General features: G+C 36.9%; 1 protein-coding gene across 1 annotated transcript in view; it reads right to left on the minus strand.

Moving 5' to 3' along the window:
• The window catches only part of AKAP6 (A-kinase anchoring protein 6), a 560,338-nt gene that overhangs the window by 331,626 nt on the left and 214,729 nt on the right, over positions 1–13,983 (minus strand). Inside the window, 2 exon segments of the mRNA XM_051977277.1 lie at positions 10,638–11,335; positions 11,338–12,391. Of these exon segments, the coding sequence (XP_051833237.1) occupies positions 10,638–11,335; positions 11,338–12,391 (1,752 nt within the window).

Here is a 13,983-nt window from a genome sequence, read left to right on the forward strand (position 1 = left end):
TAGCTTTCATTCATCATAGAAAAATTTACTCTTATATGTAATTTATTAACAAAGTATTATAAAACAAGTTCTATTGATTATTATAATCTTTATTAAATAAAAATAATATATTATAGTTTTTCCATATTAATAAACAAAAATATTTTGTTATAATCTTGCTTTAGTTGCAAATGATATTTATTGAAATGAAAAAATAGAATCATTTCTGTGTGAAACATATAGGATACTAATTCACTCTAGCCTACATGCAGTAACAAGATACAGCCTCCAGATGGTAGTAAATTACCATTTTATCAGGCTTTGATTTGCTAGAAGCCTCTATACTGTCTTTGCCTTCATTGAGAGTTTTTGGATCCAAAACTCTCTGTTAAGGAGGAAAGTATTTGCTTTAGGGTAACTAAGATTCTTATTGATTTATCTTGAACAATGTTCTCAGTATGAATAAGAAATACCATTACAACAAATTAGTTGGAAATCTGAATTCAATTTTTTTTTTGTCCTATAGGATATTAGCATCAAGAGAGACCTTTGTCGTCATATACAAGATGACCATCTTTTCTCTATTTTTAAAATGCCTTCATTCCTCTCATTTTTCCTCCTGGGAGATTTTATAACTAATAATAATGATATCAGTGGCTATGTATGTATGTAGTATGTTAAGGTTTTGACCCTCACAGCATAGCAATAATACTATTATTATCCTTATTTTACAGATGAGGAAACTGAGGATGAGAGTGATTCAGTTTATTTAATCAGGGTGATAAAGCCAATATATATGTAAATTGAAATTTAAATTTTGGTCTTTCTAAATCTAAGTCTAATATTCTATTACTGTTAGAAAACATTTATTAAATACCTTGGATATGTCAGATCCTATGCTAAGGTATAGGTATATCAAAAAACATAAAAAATGCTCGTTGTTTTCAAGGAGTTCACAATTTAATGGGGAAAACAACACACAAATAACTGAAGTATCAGTTAGCTACACACAGAATAAATGGGAAATAATCAACAGAGGGAAGAGGGAGAGGAAAAGCCTTTCTGAAAAATCTAGCTCAGATTTGAAGGAAGCCAAGAGTCAGAGATGAAAAGGAAGAGCATTCTAGACATGGAAGACAGATAAAGAAAGTTCTCCGGACTCAAGAAATGGAGCTGTTTGAGGGAGGACTAACCAGGAGATCACTATCGCAGAGCGTGCGTGGTGTGTAAGGTGTAAGACTGAAAAAGTGTGGGAGGGCGAGGGAAGGGGAGGAGAAGGGTACGGCAAACAGGATTTATTTGATCCTAGTTGTTAGTTTATTTAATAGAGAGGTAAGATGGTGGTACTTTGAAAGACTTTGACGGCTGAATGGATGGACAGGAACGAGGAGAGTCTTGTGGCAGATGGACCAACCAGCAAAGCAGAACTGAACTAGCTCAGAACTGAACTGAAGAAGAACTGAAGAAACTCGAGATGTGTAAAGTTAGAGAGGTCACCCCCAAAATTCGTAGGAACTACCTGTATCGGACCAGGGGCAGAACGTTCCAAGCTCGCATTGATCTAATCGCCGCAGTCCGACACTTGACTCTTACCTAGAAATGCCATTTTTGGTCCTTCGAGAACGAAGGGCAACGACTCGCTAGTCCAAGCACAAGGCGATGAGGACCTTTAGGAGAGTGGGGATAGTGTTGGAGGAGAGAAGGAGGGCTATGCAAAAGACTTCACGGTGGTAACTGAAAACTCTTGAGGTGAAACTGGATATAGGAGTGGTGGTGAGAGAGGAAAGAAATTTTTAAATGACATTGATTATGAGCCTGATGGACAGGGAGAATGTGGTATTCTTGAATTAACGGGACAGATTAGAAGGGAAATTTGCAGAGGTGATCGATGAGTTTGGTTTTGGATATTCTGAGTTTAAAATTTCTATGGGACATCCTTTTGAAACGTCCAATAGGCAGCTAAAAATGCAAAATCAGAAATCGGCAAAGTGGTTAGGGCTGGAGAAGTAGATTCGAGAATCATCAAAATAGAAATGATCGTTCAGTTCGTGGGAGCTGATATCACCAAGTGAAAGAGCATAGAGGAACAAGAGAAGAGGGTCCAGGATGGGGCTTTGCGGGACAGCCACGGTTAGTAATCATGAACTAGGGAGAGATCGCCTAATGGAGATTGATCAGGAGTGATCAAATAATGTTCGAGAAGCAGGAATATGCTGCCACCTAGTGGTCCAAAATACTTTTACACTTTCCAAACTCCAAACCTCAAGTTTGAAAGCTTCCCTCTCAGATTCTTCCCTCTCCTTTGACCTTCTCATCCAATCAATCAGCACCTCGTCTGCTCTTCCTTTATGTCCCTTGCATCTGTCTCTCTGTTCTAAGTCCCACGGCCAGCAAGTTCTTTCAAACTTGGACTAATAGGACAGCTTTCTAATATAACAGCTTGCCTCTAATCCAGCTCCCACGATCCCCTTTGTGTGTGTAGGTCAGAATTTGTGATTTCACTGGTGTGGAAATTTATTCCACTGAGACAGATTCATCATGTCAGCTGTCCCTAATTTGAAAACTTTAACTGAAAGACAGGATTTAAATCCAAATCTTCTTGTTTGGGTCCACTATGTCCCACTATTTCATCTCTTAATCTTACTGATTGTTCTCCTTTCTGTACAGGATAAAATTCAAAACCACTAATTTCTTCATTCAACAAACATTTAGACACATGAACAGGACATTATATACAGACAACTCATTCAGCAGGCATTCACAATCCTGCAAAACTTTCAGAGACTTTATAAACACCAGCTACTGATAAATAATAACAACAAATAACAATAATGATTAGTCATTTTATAGTTCATAATATATACTAGAAACTGTGGTAAGCACTTTACAGATATTAATTCATATGAGATAACTAATCCTATAATGTTTGTTATTGATAAACACCATTGCCAGATGGATAGAGTCAGGCTTAAAGCCAAGAAACCTGAGTTTTAAATTCCACTCCTGACACATATTTCCTCTATGATATTAGTCTAGTCACTTAATTGCTCAGTACTCTCAGTAGGTGAGATCAAACACAAATAGAAATGAATCCCTGGGGCAGCATATTAATTTAGAAAAGCATAAATTTACATTATCTAGTTTTATCATATTTTAACTTATTTTGTTAAAACACTTCCCAAATGTATTTTAATCTAGATACAGTTTTGGGAGTGTTTTCCATCTGATTTTGGCATCTCTTTAAAACTAAAAGCTGTAGAGAAGATGCTGACTTGCATTAGTGGAGGAAATTTTCTCACCTGGGCTCTCATGAAAGTAATAACATCACAGGTCCAATCTTCATTCCCCTTTGTTATTATGAGTTGTTATTATGCAATCTCAACTTATTTTTCTGCCATTTTCTCCAACTCTCCCCTTTAAGAAACATTTGTTCCCATAATTCTTGTTATAGGATCATAGAATCAAATTCTTAGAGTTGTAAAGGATCTTAGAGACCATGAAATTCAACCTTCTCATTTAATAAATGAAGAAAATGAGGCACAGGGAGGTTAACTAGCTTGTCCAGGATCACCCAACTTGTCTTTAATGTCTGAGGAAGAATGTGAACTCAGGTCATACAGACTTTAAGCCCATCATATCATACTTCCTCTAATAGAAAGAGCCAAAGAGAGTTAGAGCCAGAGCTAGAGAGAGACAGAACAATAGAGAGAGAGAGAGAGAGAGAGAGAGAGAGAGAGAGAGAGAGAGAGAGAGAGAGAGAGAGGAGAAGACGAAGATGAAGACGAAGAAGAAGAAGAAGAAGAAGAGAAAAAAGATTAGATTGTTAGATAAGAATCTATATTCTACATAGTCTTTTTTCAAAAATTCTCCAAATTCTCTCAATATGGTCTGGTTACAACTCTAAATAACAAAAATCAGTGTGACATCTCATCCTGTGAGAAAAACAAGTCAACCCAAAATCAGAAATGGGCCATCTGAAGCATAAAAGGAAACATTTTAGAAAAAGATATATCAAGAAAAGATTTTCCTTAATAATTGACACCACTGGCTAAAACAAGACAAAAGACGGAAAATTTAAATACGTCTGATATGAATAAGCTTTCTCTGCCAAAAAAAAAAAAATCAGTGAGGGATATTGACCACCTTAAAATCCAGAAGGTCATGGAACAGAGATTTGATCAACTGATCACCAAAAAACAAAGAGCAATTCACCTAACCTTTCATATTGACATTTTCAACCCTTCACTGGTTCCAGAAACAAGGATTCTCTCTGTGGATGAGTTGACTCATTGGGAAAGCATATACATTACAGAGGAGATACATAATATAAATTTGCTCTCAGCCCTGAATCTAGCTGAAGTCAATCCTCTCTTGGCTATCACAGGAGGATACGAAGGCCACAGCTGGACTGGCTAAGGATGTGAGTGCCTCAAGCTTAGCCAGTAGAGGGAAAGATTGCATGATGGCTATGACCCCTGACCCAATCCCAGTGCACCAGATGAATCAGACAGTGAAGAATGTGTTTGAATTTAGGGAGTCGGTCTTTTTTCCACAGGGTTTTTCCATAATGGACATTAGAGCTCTACTGTAAAACAAAACAAAAAAAAAAGGCAACAAAAAGAACCTTAAATGTCAAGTTTTCAACTAATGCTAGGACATTTTGAATGATATTGAGTAGTCATGACATCAGAGTGTTGGAGAAAATGCTGATGAAGGATGGAGCTGGTATGAGAGCTATGGAGAGGGCACTCATGGTACCAGACTCTTGGGGATTGAATGTAGAGGGAGACAGAGGTCAGGAAAGAGAGTGGGGGAGAGAGAGAAAGGAGGGGAGAAATTGGGGGGGAGAAAAAGAGAGGAGGGAGAGGGGAAGGAAGGGAGGTAGAGAGAGAGAGACAGAGAGACAGAGACAGAGACAGGGAGAGACAGGGAGAGAGACAGAGAGAGGGAGGGAGAGAGAGAGAAGCAGAGGGAAGGAGAGAGACAGACAGAGAGATAGAGACAGACAAAAAGACAGGGAGAGACAAAGACAGGGAGAGAGACAGAGAGAGGGAAGGAAAGAGAGAAGGAGAGAGGAAAGGAGAGAGAGAGACAAAGGAAGGAGAGAGAGAGATAGAGGAAATGAGAGAGACAGAGAGAAGGAGAGAGAGAGACAGAGGAAGGAGAGAGACGGAGGGAAAGAGAGAGAGAGATGGAGGGAAGGAGAGAGAGGCAGAGGGAAGGAGAGGGACAGAGGGAAGGAAAGAGAGACAGGGAAGGAGAGAGTCAGAGGGAAGAAGAGAGAGACAGAGATAGAGGGAAGGAGAGAGAGAGAGACAGAGAAGCAGAGAGACAGAGGGAAGGAGAGATGGAAGGAGAGAGAGAAAAAACAGAGACAGAGGGAGAGAAGGATGGAAGGAGAGAAGGAGGAGAGGAGATGGGGAAGAAGAGGGGGAAGAAGAAAAGAGAAAGAAGGAGAGGGAGGGGGAAAGGAGGAAGAAAAGAGAGAGAAAGGGTAAGGGAGGAGAGAAGGGAAAAGAGGAAGGAAAGGGAGAGGGTAGCAAAAAGGAGAGTTCATTTACTCTGCACATTGTTTGGTATATTTTAATCTGTATAAATAGTCTGATTCTTGTTTAGTATTTGCTTAGACAAATTGGATCAACTTGTCATTCACTCTTTGCAATAGCCTTTGTGATTAGAATTTAAGGACAAGGAATCAAACAGGCCAGTTTAAACTTAAGGTAAGCCCTCCCTCTAAAACAGGGGCCAGGGAAGTGGATATTATGACTCTATGGTACTTTTAGACTATTTTTCAGGAATAGATAGGTATAATTTTAATCTAATTTTTCCTTGGAGACCAGAGGAAAGTGCCTAATGTGACAGTAGCTAGATAGTTGCCTGCCTTTAACCTTTAGTTACTTGCTAGTTTTCCTCCTTTCCTCCAGTCCTCAGGCCCTACCTATCAATAATTCACACAAACTACATTTAGACAACATATCTTTCATATGCATACATGTCTTATATTTTATTAATTTGGGGATATTTTATTTATTGATTTATTTGCATCAGATATGATGACTTTGTTGATGGTAAACAACAAAAGACTCTATATACTTTTCCTTACTACAAAGCACAGAACTGCTTTGGGCTAAGGTCTGTGAATGGGACATGTCTTACACATAAAAAAAATATGAATTGCATTAAAAATAATTTTGGATTCTGGATCTATAATTTCAGCTTCATGAAGAACAATGAGCTTGAGAACTCCTTCCACAGATGCAGATAAATTGTTGAATTCATCTAAAACTTAGTCTTAGATAGTTGCCTGGGGCATTGAGAGTTAAATAACTTTGCAAGATTATACAACCAATATGCCTCAAAATCAGATTGTCAATTCAGTTCTCCTGACTCTATGGTTACCAACCATCCACTAAACCACATTGCTTCTTTAAGATACTAAGAGAAAGTTAACTACTGCTCTTGGGGCAGGCTAGATTTCAAAGCCTGGTGCGTTCAAGGCAATGTGGTAAGAAATTAATGCAGTATGATGTAAGGAAGTTTAGTATAAATAGCATGACATCTGAATGAATTTGTTATAAATAACAGTCAAGATACAGAAACCTAAAGTCCTGACAAATATAAAAGGGCTTCAGACTCCTGGCCAAAGAACAGTGTCCAGAAAAAGACTGTTGATAATTAATCAATTCAATGACACTGGATACATTCCTGTCTGAATACCACCCCAAAATAACCCCTGGGCAAAAGATCATCTACTTAAAACTATCCACCTGGTATTAGAAACTGATGATTGTCTAGTACAGATATTACTCTTATTTTTCTCTAGGTGGTCAAAACCACCAAAACAAAATCAAGACTTAACCACAATTTTACTTTTTTCAGGCTCTAAGGAAAGACATTCTCTGGAGCACTTATATTATTGAAACAAAAATAAATGATGTTCATGAATAGTATTTACTTGGCCTTTAAAAAGCTTTAAATCTGGTCAGAAATTTTTTCGGACAAAAATACCACCAGCAGCTGACTCTCTGACTTATATCCAACATGCAACCTGTCATTTATAAAGATATTTAGATTTCTGCTAAAAAGAATAACAATTTCTCCATTTTTTGATTTTTAGTTGAATAACAACTTGTATGAGTTAATAAAGCATATTTTCTCTGGGATAATTTAAGATTTTAGCATGACAAGAAAATATGTAACATGAGGGAGTTGGACAAGGAAATATCCAAAAGGATATTTTTTTCCTAATGTTACCCTAATATACTGAAGTAAAACATGACATTTATAGTTCTCTTTACCTGCATTATTTTATGATAAACAGGTTTTCAGCAAAGTAAGATTTCATCTGGAAAAAACAGCTGCTTTTTTTAAAAAAATGGGACTTGAAAGCTTACCATTTAAAACTTGGAGGTTGTTATTTATATTTAAGTATTCAAGTGTGTGATATAAAGTTCAATTTTGGAAAAAAAAAAGCTTGAAAAATGGTTTGAATTTTTATCTACCATTGAGAGGAATAACTCTAGCTTTTAAAAAGAAAAGATATAAAACCTATTTAGTGGAATGGTTTATTAAAGCCAGGCTTCTTCCATGACTTCAGTCCACAGAGATATTGTTCTTCTTTGAGTTGATATAGTACTTGTCTGTATCATTCACTTGGCATTTATTCAAATTCAAACATTTGAATAACATTTATTAAATACCTACTAAGTAAAAAGTACTGTGCTAAATACCAAAGTTACAAAGATGAAGCTGAAAGCAACCCAACTCATAAAGAACTCACAAAATATAGCTTTGTGGGAAAATTTTACTTTTGAGGATTATATGGCATTCCTCTTACCTTGAGTAAAAGTCCCATGAAAACAGGAACAATATATCACAATTCTTTGTATCTGTTCCAATGTGCTATACAATCGTCATTACTCAATATGTATACATTAGTTTCTTTTACTTTCTAAGGGAGTAAATTTTGTAATTATTCACCTGTTAACCTGGCATATCTAAGTGGATTTTTGCCAAGCTACATAATTCATTTCTTTTTGTGTAATGAGAGAACAACTGTGGTCTGTTCACTTATTTCATAGAATTTTATTATTAGAAAGTGTTAAATATTTATTAAAAATGTCTTTTTAGTGAAAGTCAATTCTAAATCTATTTTTTTGCTTTTTTTCAGGCCAAAGAAAATGTAAATGCATCTGAGGGTTTAAGAGCCTGAGATTCCATGTGTTCTTACTGGATTAGTTGCAGAATTCTCTTGAAGCATTTATTCCAATTTATTTTATACTTAAGAAAGCTGTGGAGGAAAGAATAGAATTCTGAAATTTTCAACCTATCTGCAGAAGAAATTATATTCAAGAAGATATCAGCAATTGAAAAATATACAACTCACCTGGTCAGTCATTGGACTAGTCCATCACCAACTCATTGATAGCTCCAGTAATTGTGGTAATGGAGGGGCTGATTTGTAATAAGTGAGTATTAGGCCTCTTCTAAATGAGACATTGAAAAGTAACCCAGATTTTTTTTGATTTTTTTTTTCCTGTGGCAATCGGGATTAAGACTTGCCCAGGATCATACAGCCAGGAAGTATAAGTGTTTGGGGTCAAATTTGAACTCAGGTCCTCCTGAATTCAAGGCTGGTGTTCTATCCACTGCACCACCTAGCTGCACCCTCCCCCCACACACACACACAGATTTTTTTTAATGACGATCATTAAAAACAAGGGGGAAAAGGAATCCAATGTAATAATTTCAAAAAAACTTGATGGATGATGAAAGAGTTAGCAGGAGATCTATCTATAAAGCATTAAAGAATGCACAGAATCACAAATTATCTCATCCGGGATATTCTCTTCTTACTACATTTTCATGATACTGTTCTCTCCAGGTTCTTCTTTCTTAGTCTACTTTGCTACATATTTCTTTATATCACATTTATCAAATATGATTATCCCTCAAGACTCTGTCCTGGGCCCTCTTTTCTTCTTTCTCTATATTATCTCATTTAGTGATCTTACCAGTTCCCATGATTTCAAAGATCATCTCTCAGCAGAGATATCCAAAAAAAAGAAAAAGGTAGTAGAGAAAGTATCAATAACTATTAGTGCCTCCACATCCTCTCCTCTCTCAGTCTTCTAAATCCTCTGCTACCTGTTTTCCATTCAGAAAAAGTAGGCAATATGTTGAAATTATACAAGTCATGTATGGAATTGACTTCACAGCCACCCTAACCAAGGCAAATAGGTATAGTAAAAAGAAGTAAAAGATCTGGGTCCAGTCCTTTGCTCTGTCACTTAGTAGCCATGTGATCCTGGGCATTTTTTTTTTTTACCTTTCCAAGGCTTTATTTCTTCATCTATAAAGTATGGAGATAAAAATATCCTCCTTGTCCACCTCATTGGATTATAAATGAGAATTATCAAATGAATGATATGTAATGTAGGTACATAATACCACTTTAGGAATTATAGAAATCTGAAACCAATAATTTATCTTTATTAATCTGGATTACCTGTTATTTTTGTATACAAACCTAGGAAAGAGCTTTGATTTCATTAGAGTGAGAAATCCCTTTATCAGCCTCACAGATCATGGGTAATCTATGAGTTCTACTCTTTTATCTACTTAGGTAGATAAATCCTAGGCATAAACCATGTAGATATTACATGAGCTTCTCAGGTCCTGCAATTAGTAAGTATCAGAGGTGGGATGTGAACTAGTCTTCTGGACCTCAAGCCTAATGTATTGTCTACCACCCCATGCTGCATCTCTGTCATCTCTATGTTATGATCAGCAAAAGAATTAGAAGTACTTTTGGATGACACTCTATAGAAGCAAAAATCATGACAACTACAATAGTTACCAATCTTTGGTGTCAGAATTATTTATTCCCATAAGACCAAAGTTCCCCTTGTTCTAGAGATGTATGCATGATGCTAGATATACCTAGAATGTCAGTTGTTGATGACCCTTTCGTTTTCTATCTTAGTATTCTCAGCACTTAGCACAGTGCCTTGCACATATTAAGTACTTTAGAAAGTATGTGTATTGAGTTGAACTAGATTATAATGATTGTTAGCCAGCATATAATGATATAGAGATTAAAAGAAGGCATGTTCCTAGTGAATTGAATTGGACCCAATTTCTATCTAAAATGGAAGTATTTGTTCTGGGATGGGATGAACAGACAGTATTTAAAAGTATTGGGAATAAAATAGTTTAGATACTAGCACATCCAGTTAATTAAGCTCAAAAAATATTTGCTGCCTAATGTATTGTTTATTTTGTGCTTGTCATTTGATTAGATGCTCAGTTCTGTTCAAACAGCATTGACTGCAAAGAGCTCTTTAAAACACAAATATAGTGATTCAAGATGATCAACGTGTTGAAGGACTGATGAGCAGTTATTATTGACATATGCTTTAGCCCAATGTAATGAACATAGTTCTTTTTTCCACTTCATAACAGTTTAAGAGAACAAAACGTAGGTTTATCAAAATAACAAGAATTGTTTCAGATTTTTTAAAAAAGCCCTTCATCTCTACATTAGGGATAACAGGATTGGTGTATGATGACTAGCAATCATTCAACAAATCTATATTAAATACCTGCTCTGTAGCAGTCACTAGGACTACAGTTTTTGATTTCTGAAAGCATCTTACCTCAATTTTTTCCCAGATTGTTTCATAGTTGTCTTGATGTTGGATATCTTCCATCAACTGCTGAATTAAAGCGGTTTTATTAGAGGCAGAGTTCTCATTTTTCTTGGAGGATGGAACTATCTCTGACTTTTCAGCTCTATATTTTTTAATGCCAGATGTAGACATGCACAATTCTTCATCAGAAAGAATATCACTCAGAGGCCCAGATTCAATGCTTTCCCCCAGGGAAGACGCAATATCACTTGAGGAACTAGGGGATATTCTTCCTAACCTTCTGTGCTTTGTTTTAATCTGATATGCTGGATAGATTTCAGAATCTGAATTCATTTCTGACAGTTCCCAGTCATCAATATTCTGAATAGTTTCTCCTCTAGGTTTCTGGGGCAGGAGCTTTGTCAAATTTTCCAACTTTAAAGCTAACACTTCAGTCTGTCTAAGGTGGGATGGAAGAGCTAAGTATTCATCAGAACCATACCAGGCCTCCACAACATGGCCATTTCTAGCAATATGACTTGGTGAGGAAGAATAACATTTTTTGCTTTTGTTTTTTGAAAGAATGGGTAATGGGGAGATGATAGGGTCTGAGCCAGATACAGAGTCATTTCCTTGGGAAACTGGTGGTAAACTGGTGGGGGACAACTTGGCATTCAGGTTTCCTGGATTGCTAGGATCTGCTGAGGATGTGGAAGCAGAATTGTCTCTGGCCTTTCTCTGGACTTGGAAATACAAGAAGGAATTCCATTCGGCATCACTGAGTTTTTTGTATTTTCAGCTGGTTTGGTTGCCTCAGTACCAAGTTCCTCTTTAGTTGATTGACGTGAAATTATAATCTCAGATGTTTCATCTGATTTTCTTCGAGGGGCTTTTTCTTTACGATTGTACTCATTAAGTCTTTCTAGGCTAGAAGAGGTTTCTTTAAAGTGGCCCTTGACTGGGTTATCAATATTCCCATCGCCCGTTTTGTGCAAACACTCATAAGACTGGCTAACTGCCGATGGGCTGCTCGGATAAGAGAATTGCAGGGTCAGACATAGCTTGGACCGGTCTGGTGGATCCAATAGTGAGGGGGTACTTCTACTCATTTCTGCCTTGAAGAAAGTCATCTGTTTTTTCCCATCATTATCTTTGAGTTCGTTTTTTAGAGTGTCTTCCTTAAGAAAAAGGCCCCGTTTGGGCAGAGTAGGCTGTGTGGGAGAATCTTCATTATAATTAAAACAGTCTCTTATTGACCTCTTGGGGGTTGGATTTTCAGAGAGAGGAGCATGTGTTTTTGCACCTGTTTTGGATGAGGAGTGGTTCTCCTTTGTCTCTGCAGTAGAAGAATGTGACCTGTCCTTCCTTTGCCCAGAGCCTGCCAAACCAGGAGGGGGCAAGACCTGAGGTTCATTGGCTCCAGGTATGACTTTACTCTCATCACTTCTCCCTTCATCTTCTGCTGACAGTGACAGGTGAGTTCCTTCCTCGCTAGTGGCTTCCGTGTCCTGGGGAGGAACAGGATCAGCAGGTACTGTAAGGAGACCAACACTTCTAATAATTTCTGGGAAGTCTTTTTCCATTTCACCCCAGGAGTCAAAGGGCTTGGTTTTAACCTGGCCAGAGGTCATATCACCTAGGGCACCAAGCAAATCCTCACTGGGACTGTAGTCAGACAGTTCAAAAGCTGTAATACCACAATCCAGAGACAGGTAATTCTGGGAACATTTGATGGTTAACTGCCCCGAGTCATCCACTTCAGTTAAAGAGTCCAGACGACCCTAGAATAGACAACAGAAATGGCTTGAGGAAATGCACCATCAATTACAACTAGTCCTTCCATAATTGTGACTTTTCCTGTCACAGTTTCAATAGAGCTTGGATCAGTATAAAAATTAAATAATAATATTTGGAGAGTTCTGGAAGCTGCAGACAACATGAAAAGGCTAGCAAATGACATATGACCAAGCACTTAACCCAAATTTCATGATAAAGTACTGTGTTAATGCTCCATGAGTAAAAAAACCTCAAAACTTAGTGTTATTCTCTGATACAAAGTAAGGTGAAAAAAATTTACTCAGATTTTCCAGATCACAGGGACGTGAAGCCCCTGCAACCTAGAAGGGATGATGGCACAAAACTTCATTGCTGTTCAGATGAATTATTAGCACACATTAGAGAAAAATTTGGAAATGCAATCAATGTAAATGATATCCAGAGGGTCATATATAAATGGATAATATTCAATGACCACATGGCTCTGTAAAATCAACATCTTAATTACTGGGAATTTTTTTTAATATGGCAGACACAGTCTTAGTAGAAATGCTTTTATTCTGACCCAAATACACCTATTTCATCCTGAATGTTTTTTTTTATTTTAGAAATCCAAAAATACATACTACTTTTGTTAATTTACCTCAATTAAAAATTTCCCTGGAAAATTCTCTTTTAGATAAATCAGATATTTTGCTCTCTCAAAAATACTACAAAGTAGAGCTACCTATATTAAGAAAAATATTTCCTGTTTTGATCATTTTAATTTATTCTGTAGATAATCTATATTAAAAAAGAGACTGTCTTTTGCCCTTCTTTATATCCTGGCACTTAACACATTATAGATTTTGTTAGAATTCTTACAAGGTGCTAAGTCACTGGAATTGATAGAGACAATAATTTTCTAATTTAGCATGATACTTAACAGTTCTCTAGTTCGTTAATGAACTTAGTACTTATTAGAGTTCACACCTTTCACACCTTTAAGATTCACACCTTTAAGAAAGCATATATAAGCTAGAAGCCTCAACCAGGATTGAGTCCAAGAGATTCACATGTCTAAGAGACAAGCCCACTCTCGGAGGCAGAGTCAGATTCATTCCATATTCCACCTTTGTGCTGGCTGGAGACTTGGAGGGAGCTAAAGGCTGAAGGAAGAGACAAAGGACTAGTAGTAGGAACCAAGGAGAGAAAAAAACCTCTAAGAAAGCTAACCGGGCCCAAGGAAGGAGACAAGACTTAAAAGGAGACAATAAAGGATTTGGACTTTAACTCCTGGCTGCATTTGAGGTGATTATTACTCTGAACTGAAACTAAGGCTGCCTCCAGAAGTCCCCCAAGAAACCTGCTCCCAGAAAATATTACACTTTAGAGAAGAACATTACAAGGTTTAATCTATATTCTGAAAATATGTTTTTTAAATATATATTTTGATTAAAAGTATTTCAATATATTTTTAGATGAATTGCTCATATCTAAGCTATATCAGATTGCTTACTGTCCTTGGGGGAGGAAGGAGTATAGGGAGAAAAATTTGGAACACAAGGGTTGGTTTTTTAAATCACTTTATGAATTTTATTCTATTTGGTCTACAAAA

The sequence above is a fragment of the Antechinus flavipes genome, chromosome 2, assembly GCF_016432865.1.
Source record: "Antechinus flavipes isolate AdamAnt ecotype Samford, QLD, Australia chromosome 2, AdamAnt_v2, whole genome shotgun sequence".
Taxonomy (NCBI): domain Eukaryota; kingdom Metazoa; phylum Chordata; class Mammalia; order Dasyuromorphia; family Dasyuridae; genus Antechinus; species Antechinus flavipes.